The sequence below is a fragment of the Neopsephotus bourkii genome, unplaced genomic scaffold (assembly GCF_033783945.1).
Source record: "Neopsephotus bourkii isolate Nb327-2 ecotype Australia unplaced genomic scaffold, CSIRO-AGI_Nbou_v1 NB_286, whole genome shotgun sequence".
NCBI classification, from domain to species: Eukaryota; Metazoa; Chordata; class Aves; order Psittaciformes; family Psittacidae; genus Neopsephotus; species Neopsephotus bourkii.
This window is the reverse complement of record NW_026900795.1, coordinates 53124-73308: the sequence shown is the minus strand read 5'-3', so window position 1 is coordinate 73308 and position 20185 is coordinate 53124. Positions and strand designations below refer to the sequence as shown.

General features: G+C 41.2%; 1 protein-coding gene across 8 annotated transcripts in view; it reads left to right on the top strand.

Annotated features, from left to right (window-relative positions):
- Window positions 1–18265, top strand: part of SEMA6A (semaphorin 6A) — a 114546-nt gene extending 96281 nt beyond the window's left edge. For all 8 annotated transcript variants that reach the window (XM_061347076.1, XM_061347075.1, XM_061347073.1 and 5 more), the window contains one exon: window positions 14104–18265. In XM_061347076.1, coding sequence (XP_061203060.1) covers window positions 14104–15293 — 1190 coding nt within the window. In that variant the 3' untranslated portion in view covers window positions 15294–18265. The remainder of the gene's footprint in view (window positions 1–14103) is intronic.
- Window positions 18266–20185: the final 1920 nt, after the last annotated feature.

The window sequence follows — 20185 nt, the reverse complement described above, 5'->3', positions numbered from 1 at the left end:
GAGGACAGCACAGACTGCCTCATGCTCTTGTTTGACCCTTGTAGCACTGACTTATTTATCAAGAGCTGGGAATTTGCTCTAGGGTGTGCTGGCCCTACAGGGTCACTACTCTATCTGAAAATAGCAAAGCATAATTGGTGGACAGGATGTTAAGTAACACTCAGTTTGATTTTTGTGCCATTTATGTTGAGTATAGTGAGATGTTGTGCCATGTAAAGGTGCTGAATTGGGAGGGGAACCTAGCCCTTTAAATAAGAAATGTCTGAAACTGCTTTAAAATTTGAAGGGATTTGAGAGCAGACAATGTGCTAACTGAAAGACACTTACAGCACCTTTTGGTGTTAATGCCAGTATACAATTAAAATGTCAATATGCTGTTAAAGATACTTGAACATTTTGCTCATACAGGATGTGCCTAGTTTCAATAACTGTATTAATTAATAGGTAAGATGTCCTGTAGTAATTTTACAACAGCCTAAACATTAACAGTCCTGGTTCAGAGCACTTTTAATATGATCTGTGGACTGTGAACTGTTTAATTACATTCCTCTGTTCAAAACACCACCTACGTTCTTCTCATACAGGTAACCTTTTAGTGAATGGGGTCAACATTCCTTTTAGCGTGTAGGAAGGACACTGTCTGACTCTTCCTCTTTTTCTTGATTTTCCTTAAGACTGTAAAAAAAGGCAAGTTGAATTCTTTGTCAGGATGGGCTGGTGCTTACTGGTTAACAGCATGAAGTTAATTAAAAGAAGAACCTGGAGAGGGCATAATGTAGATTTTGCCATGTTAATTTTATTGAACATTAAATACAGATAACAGATGTCATTGTGTTTGGAAACTAGTTGTTCCTGTGAATATCCTTACTTTAGTCAGGTGTTTAGGGAGGTGCTGCTTCGAGCTCTTTGACAGTCATTTAGTGAGACGTTATAGTCTCTGGTATCCAATTACTTTGACTTTTGCTAGATCATTTTAATCGTGTATTCTAAGATTTTCTGTGCCAGAAGCTGAGAAAAAGGATAGGGAAAAACATGTTGTTATTCTCATGTTATGAAAATAAAAGATTCTTAAGGGCATTTTATTGAGAAGTTTTGAAGCAGATAGTGCAAATTTACCTTTACATCGAAAATGTGCATTCGGACATCCCTGTAAGGGGAAAAAAGAGCTTTACTGGCCAAGCTGTAAGCTTTTGAAAAAAATCTCAGTCCCTCATACCCAGAAGAGACTTGTCACAATTAGGCAACTGAATACACAGCAATACAGTGTACACTGAGCATCAGAGCTGTGACTGATAAGCACTTTAACGACCAGCTGATAGTCTGACAGCTGTCTCTGCCCCAGCAGATCAGACTAAGTCACAGTCCCTGCTGAAGCAGATTTTAACAGCTCCATTGGCATTAGAAGAGCTTAGGGCAATTTATAAAGAAGTTGCTCAAGAATCATTAAGAGGGATTTCTGGCACAACTGTACAATACAGCAAAAATTTGGAAATGGCTAACAGTACATTCATCACTAGCTTTGCATTGGGTGGGAACAACGTCTGTTATACTCTGAAATAGTGAGTCCTAGCGATAGTCTCCAGACCAGTTCCAACCTCCCACATCTACCACAGTGTTTAGCCCTGGATATAAAACTGTTGTTCTCCCACCAGCAACCAAAGATTGCTATCTTTTGTGAAATAAAATCTCAGATGAAGGTACAGCTTGATAGCATTGTCAAAACTGGGCATAAACTAGACAGTTCTTTCATATGCCCAACAAGGATTTTTTTAATTGGAAAATAACACCAGCTGCATGCTGTCAATAATATGCCATCTTGTGCATGCTCCATCCCATCTTACCCACAATTATGATAGAAAATGAAAGAACAGCTGTTAAAAAGAAAGAGCTGGGGAGAGAAGCAGGCACATTTTTAAAGCACTACAAAGCTACTGTTATTCACGATCATGTTCCTGTAGAAAGAAACAGAGCAGAGTTTTTTGGCGAGCCTGAAAGATCTGCGGTTACTAAACACAAACACTACCAGCACAGACAGGGAATTTAAGAATGCACAGAAACACCTCCTGAAGAGTCGCACACTGAAGCCTGCATTAAAATAGTTCCAAAAGTCTGTTGAGAAGCACATATTTTCCAGGTGTTTCCGTATTCTTCAAGTGAGAAATTCTTACTGAGTTCCTGTTTGAAGGTGAGCAGGGCGAGTGAGACAGAAGCCATAACGCTGGGTAAACATCAAGCAGTGCTTGTTTTTAAAGAAGCCAACAGAAGTGATCTTGTCATGTGGTGCATGTTTTAGTAGCTTGAGCCAGTGGTCGCCACTGGAGAAATCTAATTCATGCCACCAGCTTCCACCAAACAGTTCAACAACTCTCCATGTGTGTTCCTTGATGAATGAGTCCCAGTCAAAGGCTCTTAAAGGAAGGCACAGAGCAAGAGTGCCCTCTGTCCCTTCTTCTGCATGCTCTCCCCACTGAACCTCTTGCATTCACCACAGAGCCTGCCCAGAGATTTGGGCAATCGTGGCTCATAATGAAGAACATAAAGAGCACTGTTTTTTATTTTTTGAGGGTAGCATTCAGCTTTATCTCCACAAAAAACACTAGTCTCTATTCAGTGTCTTAAAGAGGTCTTACATCCTGCAGCACTTCATATGCTTTCTGTCTAAATATGACCAAGCTATGGGCAATACCCTCAGGCACACACATACAGTAAGACCTATTAATTTCCCATACCCAGGGGGTTTTGTATATCAAAGTGTGCAGTTCTCACTCATGGAACTGAATTACAAATATGAAATCAGCAGCTACTTTCATATACCCAGCATCAAGACCTGGAAAGACAATACAGTTTATCTCTACTTGCTCATGGCAAGACAATTTGATAACATCAGCTGTGCTTCCCTTGAAAGGTTTGGTCTCAGCTACACTGTGTTTAGAAAGGGGTAGGGAGAATAAATACATATATCACTGAGAGAAAAGAGACTGTGATAAAATTTGTTAGGGTCCAGAATGCTAGGAAAAAAACGAGGCTTTAACCACTCACATGGAAGTTTGTATATTTGCAGATCCCTGAACATACCTTGAGAGCTAGTCTGCAGATGTGAAAAAGCCTTGTTATAGCACCTCCCTTCATGTTGATTAACTAGCTGTGCAAGTTGCCTGGTTTGCCTGCAGCAGTGGAAAATACTGGCTTAAAGGAAGAGCATGAGCAGAAACTGAACAAACATTACAGTAAATCTAGGAAATGGAGATTCGATCCAGTACCAGAACTGAGGGAAAGGCTGGGGAGTTGTATTGCAGAAACACTGCTGTTTGTGTGTGGTAAAGCAAATACACAGGTATGTCTTCCCGGCCTGCCACTGGACAGTCAAGGATATCTGGATGAGCTTTGAATGTATGTTGGAGAAGACAGGTTTGCTCACACTGCTCTGTGGTTAGAGTGCTGCTGGCCCCAGCTTGCTAAAGTGTATCCTCTGAGATTAATCATAGGATGGTTAGGGATGGAAGGGAACTCAAAGCCCATGCAGTTCCAACCCCCTGCCATGGGCAGGGACACCTCCCACTAGACCAGGTTGCTCCAAGCCCCGCCCAACTTGGCCTTGAGCATTGCTAGGTATGGGGCAGCCACAGCTTCTCTGGGCAACCTGTGCCAGCTCCTCACCACCCTCACAGGGAAGAGCTTCTTCCTTATATCTAGTCTGAATCTCCCCTCTTTCAGCTTAAGCCATTCCCTCTTGTTTACAGTCATCTTGTTCAGGGAAGCAGACAGGCTGTAGTAAGCGCTGAGTGTGCAAAAAAATACATAGACAGGACACATCAATGAAGTTATGGCATCAATTGCCTGCGAGATGGCAGGTGGTTAAAAAAAAAAAAAAAGGTTAAAAAATGCAGAGAACTACAAATTCAACAGAAAGGAAAAATGCATGAAAGAAGCCACCACTGGAGATATAGAAAACTAAGTGAGAGAGATGATAGCAGCGCCAGGACAAGAAGTCCATGAGGGAAATGCTGTCTTTTAACTCAGAATGTGGCTGGAATAACTGTGCTTGCTTCACTGCAGATGCTCTGGATTCAAATGAATGTAACTGAGAGGAAAGAAGGCTTCTAATATTTATATTGGAAGAGTAGAGAGATACCAAAAAAAGAGCTAGTGGTAAAATTAGTCTTGGTGATTGTTATGGCCAGTGTTTCAAACTCATCGCAGTTCCTCAGTTACTTAGTGTATTCAAAGGCAGATGAGGCTATGAGACTGCAATACGGAGGGAAACGATAAACCTAACAGCAGACATGTATAAGCTATTTTTTGTCTACACCACCAGCCCTGCAGAAGCAGCAGTCTTGTGTTTTACTGATCACAGAGAGCAGGTCTTCTGACTAGACCTGCAGTGTTAGAGTGTCACAGAAATAAGGAGTTAATCCAGTGTTTGCTTTCTGTCACAAAATACACAGTGCTGGCGTTTTAATCACAGAAGAGGTTTCATCCTTGTTCTGTGTAAGAAACCTTCTGTGGAGTCCAGCCATATTCCTGATGAGCACCAGCAACCCAGCTGTGGGCAGAAGGACTGTTCCTAAGCATTATAGTTATGTGTATGAGTAAACATGGTTAGCTTGGTCATGTAGGTGTTCAGCAGTTCAATAGTAATTTCCAGGGAGCTCAGTAAATAAGATATATAGGGTACAGTCTTATTATTTAAAAGTCTTGAATGTTTAATGGATGGCTCCTTTGTTAGTTCAGCTGTGATGTGTTCAGTCGCATTAGTAGCTCAAAACTAGTATTTCCATCTTTGTGTCTTTAGAGAAGATCCGAGCTGATGAAAAAAATTTTGCTTTTAGGTCATATGCAGTGTTCGAAATTTAACCCCAGTTCTTCCATAAGGCTGCTTTGAGCTTCAGTCTTCTAAGCAGAGCTGCTTATGTTGACATTCAGTGAACTTCAGTTTTCCCTGTTGTGCAGAAAGGCCATAGTTCAGAACAGGCTGTAAAAAAGGAGGGGGAAAGCCACAGATTTCTCAGTGACAGCTTCTCTTTCCTTGACACTGTTCATAAAAACTGCTTCCAGAAAGGCACTGGGCTGCCCAGAATGCATAATGCCCACAGCAGGGAAAAAAAAAAAAAAGCATTTGTTCTGTGCCATCAGAGGAGCTCCAAGCAGTGAAATGGGAACTGTGAAGATGAGAGATTCACTTTGCAGGCTACAACAACTTCTCTAGAGTCCTGAATTCATGCAAATTTAGCCAAACATATGTAAATCTGGCTTAAGCCAGCTGTGAAAGATCCCCTGAAGTAAACTAATAAAGAGCAGCTGGATATGTTTAAGCTCATCCCAGGCATAGTAGAAAGGTCCCAGAATGTGCACTGAACTTTTTTTACGTCATTAGAGGAAACGCAGCAGACTTTAAAGGGAACTTGTGTTTTAAGATGCAAAGCAGCATAAAGTTTGCCTCGCTGAAACAGGCTACAAAAGAATTAATTTTCCTTGACATTTGGATTTTATACATCTTTTTTTAACTACTGTGAATGCCTGTGTTTTACTCTTTTAAAGGATCTGCTATGTGTGATTATTCCACATCACACGGAGGCATCTAAAATTATCATTGCTCACTGGGAGAGGATGAGAGGTGAAGGAAAGTGCTGAAATCAGGAAAGTTCAAAATGATCAGCCACTGTGTACCATTTGCCAGTTGGAGAAAGGTTGTTAAGCACTTTCTAATGCAAGAGCTTGAGCCTAGCCACTGGGACAAATACAACTGGGCTAGCTTCAGGACTCTAATGACTTTCATAATTATATTATAGATCCAGGAGGTCATGTATCTCAAACTTTCTCACATACCTGCAAAAGTAATAAATTGGTTTATTAATTTAGAGATACTGCCTAGAAGTAACACAATTTAAAAAGCTCTAAGAGTTTGCTATTCCAGTCTTCTTCAGGTCTCCCACCCCTTCATTTCAGTGAGAGTGGAACTTGTCTAAGCATGAATTTCCTGGTTCAGATCTCGTAATTGCCATCTATAATCCCTTTAAAAACAGAATTGTTTGTTTCTAATTTCTTAAAATTCACAGGTATAGTCATAATAATGTAGTTTTGTATGGCAGTTGTCACATGCAGAAAAATTGGATTGCAGACTGATAAACTAAAAACAGGTAATTGAATTCTGTTCTGAAAATGTTACTTCAAGATTTGCTGATTATCTCATATGGACATGGCCTTCTTTTACTAAGTTACAACCACCTTTTTCTGTAAAGAGTCATGTTGTCAGTCGTCAGAAGTGCAGAGAAGTAATATAATTTGGACCAATTGAAAGAAGAAATAAAACTACCCTTAGAGATCAGTAAATGAACCTATCCTAGAGGAATTGTTTCTGAAACTGCTCTGATTAAGGGCCAGAAAACCCTGTCAGAGGCCACTATGGCTGATCTGATTGCTTAGATCTTTTTCAAGGCTTTGTTATATGTTACCTCAGACACGTTATATATTGATTTTCTTTTCATAGTTTTGAAGCACAGTTTCTCCTCATACCTTCAATGATCCTCAGGCCTCTTGTCACTGAAGAATTTCTCTGCCAGATTCATTCTTCTCTCCCAGCGCATGCATCCACTTTTTGTTTGCTGGATATCTCAGACTCCTAGCTTGGGTAACTGGCTTTGAGAGCTGTTGAGTGGAATCTGGAGCAAGATGGATTGCTCTCCTCAGCACAGTCATGCAAAACTTACAGTTGCAGACCTTTACGAAGCAACAACACAGCTTTACTGCGAGGGGTGGGAGAAAAAAGCATTTGCCAGCAGGTTTAACTATGAATGTCTAAGCTGGTTTTTTCCAGCTGGTGACACCAAGAGTCCAGAAAAATGAATATTGGGTAGAATTGCACTGAGTCAGCAGAATGAATCTTTGCAGCCAGAAAGAAAAAGTTTGCGTACTGTTTTCAACAAAGCAGTTCTGATAAAGTGGCAAACATCAGATCTTTGGGATTATAATGTGGTTGGTTTGTGTTAAACCTTGAAACCATTCCTTCAAGAAAGATGTGAAGTATGAACTGAAGAAATTCATGATAGACTTTGGACATTCCTGAATGTGCTATCACTTTAAATCTGGGTGTCTGGTCTAAATTTATCTTCTGGTTTTTTATTATTTCTGTTGCTGGTTAAAAAGGAGGAAGTAAGCTTGTTAATACCTGCAGGGATTTTCCAGGATGAGATAGTCCTTTAGCAGCATGAGGCTGCCTGTAAACACAGTTCTAACACCTGGAGACGCATGTTGAAAACTTATTCAGTGGTATTTAAAAAAGATATTCCAAAGCCAATAAAAGCCTCCATTCATAATGAGTCTATACCAGGGTTTCCTGCAAGTCTAAGCAAAGGGGAGACTTACATCAGAGAAGCTTGCACTGAAGAATGAAATTAATTCCAAGGTTTTCCCCTTAAATAACAGTAAAGAAATTATTCTGCTTTTCTGGAACAATGAGTTGTTCTGTGGCAAGTCTCAAGTGATTTTCTAGGTGTTGGAGATAGAAGCAGGGCCATTCTCATTTAGCCAGAGAGGGGAAGTTTAAGACAGCAGTCACACTCCCTGACTGCTGGTCATGTGTGGTCTAGACTTAAATAATTACCTTATTACCTGACAGCTATTCCTCACTTCCCTGCCAAAACACCATTCTTCATGTTTCAGTTTTGTGCATGCCACCATTTTGGGTTATTATTTCACCATCTGTAGCAGGCAACTTTGGAAAGCTGGACAATGACAGCTCCCTGCAGAGGTGATCACAGAGCGTTCTTGATGCACATGGCATGAAGTCATCTCATTGTCCAGGGTGCCCCTCTCACAGCCATAAATCATTTCAGGAAAAAGGTGCCTTTGTCTTTGTGCTACAGCCAACTGTGGTGCGCAGACTGAAAGATGTTATTTCTGGTGACAAATAACTAGGTTATTCACACACAGGAACTTGCAGTTATGAGACCAGGTATTGCTGTCTGCCCTGTGAGTTTTTCTCACTGTCTTGGTTGTGAGAGAAGGGAGTGTCCAGAGTGTTGTATCACTTAAACAGCCTCACATTAAGCTATTCAAACTGGGAAGTTTTGTGCTATTTGTTCTCATTCGTCAAGCAGCTGTGAAGGTTTTAAGCTGGAATTCCAATTTGTGCTCACTGCAAAGCATATGCCAGAGCCTAGACTTAGAGGAATGTGACTGCGGGGCTCATCTTGATGTACTGCTATCCCTGTCCCTGACCATAGGTGCAACAGAGATTTAGGCTTCATCATGGGATGCTTCTTTTTATACTATACATGCTAAATGGACACAGCCCTTCTACCAGGACTCTGGAGTTGATGTCTCCTTTCAGCAAATACTTATTAAGTGCAGTTCTCCTGAGACAGACACCTTATTTCAGATCTCTTTCCAGGCAGACCTTTGAAGAGTACTTTTTAACCACAGCTTTTAAGCAGATTTTAGCTCCCTTTCATTTGCTTTTGAGAAAATAAGTCAAAGACTTTACAGAAGTCAAAGGGTATCACGCTTAATGTTTCTCCATAAAAAGTAAGCCATTTATCCTGTGAAGAAAGGAAGTTTGTCTGGCTTAACGTAATTTACTCTTGGCAAATTTGCTTTGGCTTTTTTTTTTTTTTTTTTAATAATTACTTTATTATCCTTTGGATGCTGCTAAGTGTGATTGTTTAGTTACTTGTTCTAGTGTCATTCCCATTCTAAAAATTTCACTGGCAGGTCTGTCTTTTCTTAGGCCCTCTCTTTGGCTCATCTCAAAGTCAGGTAATGTGCTTGTCTTTTTCCAGAGTTTCCAATGCTTACACTTCCTCAAGCGTTCTCCAAGATACTGCACAGTGTCTAGAAATTGCTTTGGCTAGCTCCATAAGCAGTCGGGGATGGATTCCTTTAGCCAACTTGAAAACACCTACATTACCTAAATATTTTTACCTCTTTTTTCTGTCATGAGCAACACTTACTTCCTGACCTTTTTACATTTCTGCTCATAGACCAGAGTGGGGATTTTTGCTGAAAAGTGAAGCAGGAAAAGGAGTAAATGCATCAGTCTCCATGTCTTTCCTTATCTAGTCTCCTTTATTGAAGTTTGGTGCACTAATACTCATTATTCTTATTTGGTTAAGCTTATACCATGTATTCTTTAGAATGGTGAACTGTATCCCTTTGTGATTATTCATCCTAATTACATTTCTGCCCTCAGAAGTTTTTTTCTGTTAGTGCTGGAAGGAAGAGAACACGCCCAGAATATCTTCATCAGCATTTCCATACAATACTTTCTGCACTCTGCACATTTAGCTTTTTAACTTGTCTTTTTAGAAGATATAGAGACACAGCCCTAACCCTTAAATACTTTTGTTAATTGGTGAAAATAAGCTTCGTCTTCCTGCTTATGAAGATCTAGTGTACAGTAGATCTATGTCATTGTTATCACTTCCCATGTTTTCTCTGTTACTTTCACCCAGAGACATTCAGCAAGTCTGCTTCCCACATTTTCCAGAACTTTGGAAAAAGCATATGTATTATTGGCATAAAATTTTACATCTCCTGTTTTTTTCCTCATCTGCTTTTAGTGAACAAGCTAGCCTGACACCCTGCTCATGTGATTTATCCATGAGCACTAGCTCGTTTCAGAATTTAAACACCTTGAAGGTTTGGAAACATTTTTCTTAAACAACCAGGCACCCAACACTGTGTACCTTACCTACAAGGACTGCTGGAAGGAAGAATGTATTATGTATAGGAGAATAATACGATACCATATTGGGTCTTCTTTCTCATTGGATGACTAAGAGATGATTTTGCAAGTTCCAGACTGTTACAGTACAGGGCATACTGACTAAGAAGATGAATGGGGATGTTAGGACATGCAGACAAAAGGACATGGGATGAAATTACAGAAAGTTAGCGGAGGAGGCAGGATCAAATTGTCTATGGGAATCAGAATGGCTATGAAAAATGGAGGATATCAGAGCTTGGCTCTTTTAATAGCCAGAAGTAATGGTACATTACATGTGGAAAGATCCTGAAGTCATAAGCCCAGTTGTGATTTGCAAGGGACAGTTTGACCCAACTGGAAGGCTTCAGGGAGATAGATAAGTGTCAGCATGTTTGCAGTATTAGCAACATGTAAGGTCTGATCCTTGAAGGTGTAAATATTTAATCTCATCTATGTCTTTGAAGCTTTTTCAGTTTTGCTACTATTTTTACCACCAGACCTCTCCCACATATAATGTTAATACAGGTAATTCTGTCAACAATATCCCTTTCCAAAGAATAGCTGGTTATTATCCATGTTGATATGTGTTTTATCCACATACTACAGAAAGCAGTCAAGATTATGGCTGAGTACTTCAGACCACATAATGAAATAAGCAATGTATTTTCACATTTGGAAAGAACATATTGCAAACAGGGAAGTGCTAGCCATAATATTTTAAAACTAACCAATTTAGAATAATTGTTTTATTATTAAATATATAAATAATACAGTAATATTTATACCAGTCATACTTTACAGTCTGGTTCCTTAGCATTTTATGCAGCTAGCCCAGTTAGTTTCCCAATACATAATGTCTTAGAAGGATGTCAGATAATAAATAGCTTTAAGAATTTTCAATAGCAGGGATTTCCTCAAAGCTGGGAGCTCAAATACCTTATTTGACTTTCAAACACGGAAGCCCTACATTTTTCTTCTTATTTTCTCACTTTATTTTAACTGTTTGAATAGTGAGACACGAACACTGTCCTATCTGATTGCTTTCAAATTGGCTTGTTTTGGGGACATAGTTGGGATCACACACCTGTTTATTCTTCCCAGTCTGTGAAGGCAGTTGCTACTGAGGCTGGAGGCTTGAGATGTTGATTGACAATGACTGCAATTATCAGTCTATTTCATATGAGAATTTCCTTCCATGCAGTCATGACAGTAGGATGCTAGACATTCCTCATACTTTTTCATTACTTAATTGTAATTATTCCATAAACATTAATGCAGGGTCAAATCTTGCTCATCTTATTTCATTTAGGTTTGGATTACTTGCTTAACTGAAGACACATGGATGTGATCCATGATAAAAAACAAATTATATTGCTTACCTGAGAGTTACCAGAGAAGATCCACCTGCCTAGAGCAAAGCCACTAATGCTAAATATCCTTTAACTCTAGTGTAGATAATATAACATCAGGAAGGTTTTAGCTCAAGAGGGACTAGCTGAATTAAGGTTAGTTTAAGACCATTACAAATATCTGCTGATAAAAATCCTACAGTGTGAGCAACATCATTTCAGCTACCCCTTTCTTGAACATACATGGTCACTTAGTCTGAACTGTGTGGTAATTTTATAACATGAGTTGTAATGATTCAATATCCATTGGTAGTATAAATGCTATTTTATGCAGTGATGCAAGTTTGTGCTTAAGGCTATCATTCACAGAGTAGATATGACCTATGGCAGAAGGCTGAGAGTGTAGAACAGCCTCACTTAGGCAGTAGGAAGTGTTAGGCATGGATGCAAGGTATAAGCCATTCCCTCTCATCCTATCACCAGACACCTGAAAGAAAGATCAGCACTTCCCCCTCCATTCCTTATCATAAGGAAGTTTTAGACCCAGTTGAGGTCTCCTCTGAGCTGAACAAACTGGGTATCTTCAACTGCTCCTCATGAGTCATGTCCTGTAGTCTTTTCGATACCTTTATTGCCCAGCTTTGGACACAATGTGATATTTTTCTACTGTTGGCCCAACAGGACACATCATTGTTGACTCTTATTAAGCTTACCGTCAGTCAAAACTGTCAGATCCCTTTCTGCAGGAGTCTTGTCCCCCAGTCTGTACATAAAAGTGTATGAAGTTAGTAAGGCATGACTTTCCTTCCTGAACCCATGCTGGCTTTGTCATAGATGCTTAACACCTTTACACAGGCACTGAGCAGGGATTTTGAGTTTTTTTCATGCAGAAAACATTGGACTTCAGTGCTCAAAAGGGCGTATCTCTAGAAGTTTGTGGATACAATGTGTCTATGAAATTAGGCTTTTTCAGTTGGAGCTTTTTTAACTCCACTCCCAGCAATGCATTTCTGGATAAAACTTAACACTTCCCTGACCATCCTTCCAACTGATTCTCCAGTTGGAGACTGGAGACAGTTTTACAAGTGTAAATAAATTTGGCCTCAGAATGCTGCATAGTCTACGCTGTAAATATCAGCAGATGAAGGTCTGCAGAAGACCAGCACCTTTTCAGTGAAATGTAGTTACTGCTGACTGTGCTGTAACCACTAGACTGTGCTTCTGGGCTGAATACAGCAATTTTGCATGTGGATTTAAATTGCAGACCTAGGCTTTTACCGCTTTTTGTTAAGTGCTGATGACAAAGAGTAGAAAAATCTGCCTCTTAAAAAGCTGCTGGGCTTTAAAAGAGGGTTTTCTTAGAAACACTTAATTGGAAGATTGTTTCTAATTACGTATTGTTTCCTGAGATTTATTTCTTCTCCCCCCTTTACTTTTTGACGATTAAGACATTTATATGAATACCAGATCTTGTTTTCTTAAGTGATCATCTGCTCTTGCTATTTATTCTTGTTATGGAATCATAATCTTCTGTTATTTTTCACATTACAATAATTTCCACAGCAACCAGCTGATATGTCACACAGTGGGGCTTATGATTTCAAGCGCTGTTTTGTTTTTACATATGAAGTTTCTGTCTTTTAAGGAAATACCTCTTGCCCACCTAAACTCTGCAATTAAATGAGCACAGAAAAAAACATGCTATAGAAGCAATATTATATCAAAGATTTCTGTGAGATAGTGGCAACTTTTCAATGCTTTCTTAACATAGTTTGCTGAGGAGAATTTTCCATTGTTTCTAATTTTGGGCCATTAATACCTTCTCTGCCAAATACATGAAAAGACATTCTAGAAGAAGTTAAGTAATAACATGGAAGTTTTGTATCTTTATGAAGTCTCAGGAGAGCCTTAGAGGCACATTTTCTGTCTTGCTGCCTCTTCTGTAATAAGGACAAGCATGTAGAGCTTTTAATGCCCTGGCACTTGGACCCTGTCTGGAGAAAGAGGTGGAAGAGATGTTTCTTCAGTTCCTTGTCAGGCTGAGGCTGCTCCTCATTAGGCACAAAGGAACAAAAACAGAAATGAAAGAAAAGCAAACTGCCAGTTTGTGTTTCATTAGGGCTGCAGTCTTAGTGCCCAACTATATCAGAAAAACAACTTTCTTCAGAAATTCAGGGTATTGATTGTTGCTGAGTTAGGGACTTAAGATGAAGGAGGCAAACTCTGCCAAAGATGCCTTTGCTGACACTGGGCTCTCGGAGGGCCAAGTAAGATGTGACAGTGGTCTCTCATTGGACAAGATGAGGCCCCCAGAATAAGGGCTTTCAGATGAGAAAGCACAGGCTCCAGCACAGAGGTTGCCCTAATCATGTGTTCGGAACAAGAGGGAGCTTTTAAAATGAAAATAGCAAGGATAGTCATCTAGCGGTCTCAATACATTTCAACACTGCTCTATCTTTCCAAGTTATTTAAGCATCCTCCTGATGCTCAGGCATGTGACACTGACTTTTGAAACACATGACAAAGAGAACGGAATGATGAGCAGAGAAAGAAGTCTTACACAATATGGGATGCACTTCTCTGGTATTTACGGAGCTTCTGTCTCTTCTCCTCCTTTTAAAGGTTTTTCAATGTAAATTGTTTACCATAGTAAAAATAAGATGCTATTAGCTGAGGAGAAACTGGATGAAGGGAGGGGAGAAATAAGCAGTATGTCAGAGTAGGAGAAATGATAGCTCTGACCTCTTGAAGTCAGGAGTGGTTGCCCAGGGCCAGTGTTTCAAACTGATTGCACTTGCCCTGCAAGTAAATTTTCTCTCCCCTGCTGAACTTCATAGTCCAGATCTGAAAGCTGTTCTGAAAGCCCAAGGCTGCACATACAAGATATAGCTGCCAGGTACAGTTTGCCTTCAAATTTGGGCAAGCTGGTAAGAAACCACCTTGCAAAATACAAGCCAACCTTCCAGAGCATGCCTTTGAACAAAGTAGTTAATGATAAGTAGCTTTTCCCTGTCCTTTGTTTGTTTAACCACTGTATGCTATTTATTGCAGGAGTGATTCGTGAGAGTTACCTAAAGGGTCATGATCAGCTGGTTCCGGTCACCCTGTTGGCCATTGCTGTTATTCTTGCTTTTGTCATGGGGGCTGTCTTTTCGGGCATCATTGTGTACTGCATCTGTGACCACCGCCGCAGAGATGTGGCCGTTGTACAGAGGAAGGAGAAGGAATTGACCCACTCTCGCCGTGGCTCCATGAGCAGTGTTACCAAGCTCAGTGGCCTCTTCGGGGACACTCAGTCCAAGGAGCCAAAGCCTGAAGCTATCCTCACACCTCTGATGCACAACGGCAAGCTGGCTACCCCAGGTAACACTGCCAAGATGCTAATCAAAGCTGACCAGCACCATCTGGACCTGGCTGCCCTGCCAACCCCTGAGTCCACCCCAACCCTGCAACAGAAGAGAAAGCCCAGCCGTGGCAGCAGGGAATGGGAGAGAAACCAGAACCTCATCAATGCCTGCACAAAAGATATCCCCCCAATGGCCTCTCCCGTGATCCCAACTGACCTGCCACTCAGGGCTTCTCCTAGCCACATTCCCAGCGTTGTCGTCCTGCCCATAGCCCAGCAAGGCTACCAGCATGAGTACGTTGACCAGCCAAAAATGAGTGATGGAGCGCAGATGTCTGTGGAGGACCAGAATGCAACCCTTGAGTACAAAACTATCAAGGACCATCTCAGCAGCAAAAGCCCCAGCCATGGGGTTAACCTGGTGGAAAATCTCGAGAGCATGCCACCAAAAGTACCCCAGCGGGAAGCCTCCCTCGGGCCCCCAAGCGCCTCATTGTCACAAAGTGGCCTGAGCAAGCGGCTGGAGATGCACTCTTCTGCTTACAACGTGGACTACAAGAGAAGCTACCCTACAAACTCGCTCACGAGAAGCCACCAGACATCGACCCTCAAAAGAAACAACACTAACTCTTCTAACTCGTCCCACCTCTCCCGCAATCAGAGCTTCGGCCGAGGCGACAACCCGCCACCGGCCCCGCAACGAGTGGACTCCATACAGGTCCATGCTGCACAGGCACAGGCTGTGACTGTATCTCGACAGCCGAGTCTTACCACCTACAATTCGCTGACAAGGTCAGGGTTGAAACGCACACCCTCGCTAAAGCCAGATGTACCTCCCAAACCTTCCTTTGCTCCACTCTCCACATCCATGAAGCCCAACGATGCATGTACATAATCAGAGTTGGGGGGGAGGGGGGATAATGGCAATTAAGCAGAGGTTGCCCTCAAAATCCAGTGTTCTGCAACTGTTATTGCTTGCTCCTCTGAGAAGAAGGTTGTTGTAAGCTGAAGATGTGTTGAATTTCTGCTCTCTGGGAAAAGTGGAATATTTTTTTAAACCCGAGCCATACGACTCATGGTTGAAGGTTTGCAATTGCAGGACTTACCCCCACAACCCACCAGTTCTTTGCTCAAAAGAGTAACCCTCCATCACAAACGTTGAGCCAAAAGCACACAGGTGAAAGATGACTGTGACATTTCACCCCCTACCCCCAACTGCACAGTGCATTCCTGAACTGGGAAAGAGTGCTCTGAAAAGCAAAACAAAAACAAACATTTAAAAAATACAAAAAATAAAAAGAAAAAAAAATCCATTGATAAAGCTAACTTTGACTTAACCGTGGCAGAAGTTTACTATGTGCAGGTACTGTGAAATGATGCCCATCAGTATTACAGCCACTTGGTTACAGCAGTTAAAACCCGTGTTGGGCAAACTATGTCATAGATTTCTGCTACCCTTCTCTTTTAACGAATAACACATGTGACTGTTAACACAAGTAACTCTTCTTATTTATTGTTCAACTTTCTTTTTTCCTAAAGAAATGACTTCTGCATATCATCCTGAGAGCAGCTCTTCAGAGAAGTACCTTGAAAGCTATACCTATTTAACGTGAAACCCATTAACTGGAGTAATTAAAACTCTTTTATTTTTCCAATAAATTCACTGAGGTAGATAAATTGGAGCTGGAATTCTGAACTTTGTGCCTGGACTGCCTGATTAGCTGAAAAAAAAAAAAAAAAAGAAAAGAAAAAAAAAAATAAGGGGATATCTGTTTAAGTCTCTCAGCTAATTAGCTGGCTTGGCCTCTGACCTAAGACAGCAACAAACAAATACTGCGAGTTCATAACTTCTAAAGCAACTGCAAGAGAAACTCTTTAAAAGCTGCACATTTGTGCACCATTGCTATCAACATGGCTTTGTCAGTAGCTAATACTTTCTGTGAAGGCACCAGCTTGTGATGTGCCATCTCATTTCACCTTGCATGTGAGACGGCAAACAAAATCCTCAAACAGTGTGAACTAATTAATATGCCGGCTGTTACCATGCATAAATTATGGTCTTATCACACGGGTTTTTCGTGGGAAATATATCTGTGAATAGCCTGTTTTCTTCCACATGTAAATTTGTGCCTTACACCCTCAGTTGTGTATACTTGTGAGCTGTAGTATGTAAAAACCTTTTTCTTTTTCCCCTTTGAGTAATGCAAATATTTATTGATCCTTCCTCCTCCAAGCCCTTTAAAGAACTGGAGTAAAGACATAGAATGAAGAACGTGGTGGTTATTGTCATAACCCCATGTCCCTTAATAAATTAGGCTAGCACCATATCCTCCGCTTTGATTTGACTTTATAGCTGTGCCAAGTCCTCCCTCAAAACCGCCTACAAGCGGCAATGCTCCCAAGGCACCATGCTGGGGGTTCCGCCTTCCTCCACCTCCTGCTCCCCCTTTACTGCCTGTCAGTGTGGCGATCATCTCACCGGGCAGCAGGGAAGTTACCAACACCTTTGTCCATCAGGACTGGTGTGTTCCCTGCCGGTATGTTCCCCTTTGTCCACAAGCACCGGGGAGAGGGGTCAGCCCTGCAGAAAGCCTGGCCACGCATCCTGCAGCACGCAGGGCTAAAGGAGCGAGGACAGGCAGGCAGGCTCCTGCTGTGGCTACCTGCTGCTCCAGAAGGATGCTGCATATACTTCTTTGGGGAAAAAATGGCTTTTTTTTTTTTTTCCTTTGTTTCTTTTGTGTGACTGTGCATGTAGCTAGCGTGGGAGTGTGCGTGCACACAGGTGTGTGCGTGTGTGTGTGCACGCCAGTGTGCAAGTTCCTTTCCAATCTTTTGGTTTATGCAAAAATGTAGACGTGTTTTTAATCTGTTACAATAACTGTGTCAACATACTGTAGAAAAAATGATGGGGATCGCTTCTAAGCTTTTTATATATATATATATATATCTACTGAACAGTATGTTTGAGTAAGGTGGTTGTTGCTGTTTCAATTTGTTTTTTAAAATTTTATACTTCCATTTGTTTTTCAGGGCTTTGTTTTTGTTTCTGAATGATTGAAAAGACAGATTTTAAGTCCATTAGCTTATAGATGGTATATATAAAGTCTGGATGGTCTAGACCAAAGTGTGTAACAAGGGTGCTTGCATGTTCTTTCATTTCACCATGGCTTCTTTATGAAACAGTTTTGTTCACCCCTAGTGAACTATGCAGACTGGAGTAGATAGATCAGTGTCCGAACTAATGTTGTTTTAATAAAAACAAACAGAAGACCCTTTGAAAACAATAGGTAGCAAGGTCATTTTTTAAAATGAACCAACTCACAACCTTTTTATCACGCTCCAAACCACTGGAGCACCAAACACGCAGGTGCCCTTGATACTACCCCACAAAGTGTTCTCCTAAAACATAGAGATGAATAATCATGGCAACAGCTTGTGTAGCGATCTGCCTTCACAATGTACACCACACCAGTTACTTGGTTGACCTGAAAGCGTGTATTTTGTAGTTGGTGGATCTTCCGCTTTTGTCCTTTCACTCACCCAGTTCCCTTCCACCCTCTGTTTCGAGGGGTTCATGAACCTATGTGTGCCTTTGCTTTCCACCCTTGCTATACACTGGTAGATGCAACAAATTCAGACTCTCATTTGTTGTAAAGTTGTAAAGTATTGTGATGTCATCAGTTTCCCTTCATTTCCACATCCCCCTAACATCTGAGTCACAACTTAATGTATGTTGTAAAAAAATTTAAAAATTAAAAAAAATTCAAAAAAAAGGCAAGAAAGAAAGAAAAGGAGGAGGAAGAGAAAAGGGGAAATAAAAGCTCTTGATTACATATGGAAATAAAACCAGACTGTTCTACCTTATTTCTTGTGTTCTGGTTCTTTTATTTCTACAATGATTTATCCTTTTCCTTAAAAATTATAAACAAATGCGATGCTGATCAATTAGATCAGGTTATGGGGAGAAAGAAATTTGTTACTTTCTGTCTCTTAAAGAAGATGAATTTGACTTTAGGTAAGGTGATGGTAATTAAAAATTGAATCACACATTTGCTCTCTCTCTATTCATATTCTGCATTTTCTTTTTATGAGCTTGTTCATCATCAAATATTTATGGCAGACTTGACAGTTTAAAAGATCAAGGCTGGGATTTAAGCACACATGGTCCACCAAAATAGATCATCATACAGATGTGACTTCATCTCCAGGCTTTACATATTAATGACGGAGAAGCCTCTGTTTTCCTTTAGCAGGCATAAACTGATTGAGCTTCATAGACCTGATTTAGATGATGTTGCTGGAGAATAATTCTACAAGCGAATGGTAGTAAACAGATAAATAACAAAAGAGCATATAACTTCCCTAGTCCTGGGAGCCATTAAAATGCATTCTCCCATGTTGATTTTGTGTAAAATGGGATCACTGATGCACAGCCATTTACAGTACAGGTGAATGCATGGTTACATTAGTTACTGGGCTTAGTGGGTTTTGTTTTGTGACAGAAGTTTCTTATGATCCTGTAGAAATGAAGAATCCCATACAGTAATTTACTCTTGCTCAGGTCATCGTCAGGCTTTCCTGCCCTTCCAGGACACCCTGTTCTGGACACCCTACAGCCTTACTAATACATGCCAGTCCCCTACCTTGCACCAAGGATAGTCCTGACACTGACTCCACAGAAAGTGGTGAAGTACCAGCTTTCCTCAAGGAGCAGAACATCATGGATTTAAAAAGAAAAGTCACAAAGCCTTGGCACACTCTCCTCAGTGGTAAAGCAGGAGGACCCCCTACAACTCCATCTCCCCTCTGCCCTGAAGGACACCAGGGCTCCAAAGGTGGTGGCCTTGGTCTAACAGTGACATGCAAGAGCAAAGCAATGCAAACATTTTTCAGTGCCTTGCCTACATATGCATCTCTCTGTGTTTTTTCTCAGTGACAGGCTTCTCCTTAGCCATACATACCAGCATGCTGTTGTGTGGTGTGGACACATGGAGGCTGACTGCCATGGCCAAGACCTGGCAAGCTGCCCTAAGCGGTGCTGCGTGACTCCAGGTCTCAGGACGGGGGGGTACCGTATGACCACACAGTTGCTGCATTTGACTGGTATGCTCCCAGAGTCGCAGCAAACAGGAAAGCAAAAGCTCTCTGGGTGCTTAGGGATGAGTATGGTTTTCAGTCCTGCGAACAGTCCTTTGTGAAGTTACTTTGTCCAGCTTTGTTTGGAACATTTCATATAAGCTGCACCTATGGAAAGTATTCAAAGATTAATATATCTCTATCTTAACATTAATATATCTCTATAAACAATTGCAGGCTGTTGCCTGGAGGATAGGGCCCAAGAACACCTCTAGCAGTGGCACTGGCTACCTTCTTTGCAAGAGCTCCTCCATCTGTTGCCAGCAAAGGGACAGCCTATTTAAAGTACTGGCATGAAGGAGGAAGAGAGGGAAGCAGAATGCCCCAAGTCATGAGTCTACGGGTTCTGTAACTGCTCTGCTTGTGTGGCCAAAACTGTCACTCAAGGAAAGGTGTGAACCTACCCACCTTAAAGCAATTCCCCTTGCAGCAGGTCCCTAAACATGCACCTTTGCACCGTCACACACATAGTCCCTGACAGAGACCTGACTTACAATACTGCTGTGTGGAAATGTCTAGAAAAGGAACCGAAGGAAACAGGGTGCATCACATTCCACTTGCCCTGGTGGGGTCTTGGCCAGCCAAGTACAGCACAAGCATTTACAGCAGCACGCTGCAAGGGGAAGGTCACTTTACCAAGCACCAACA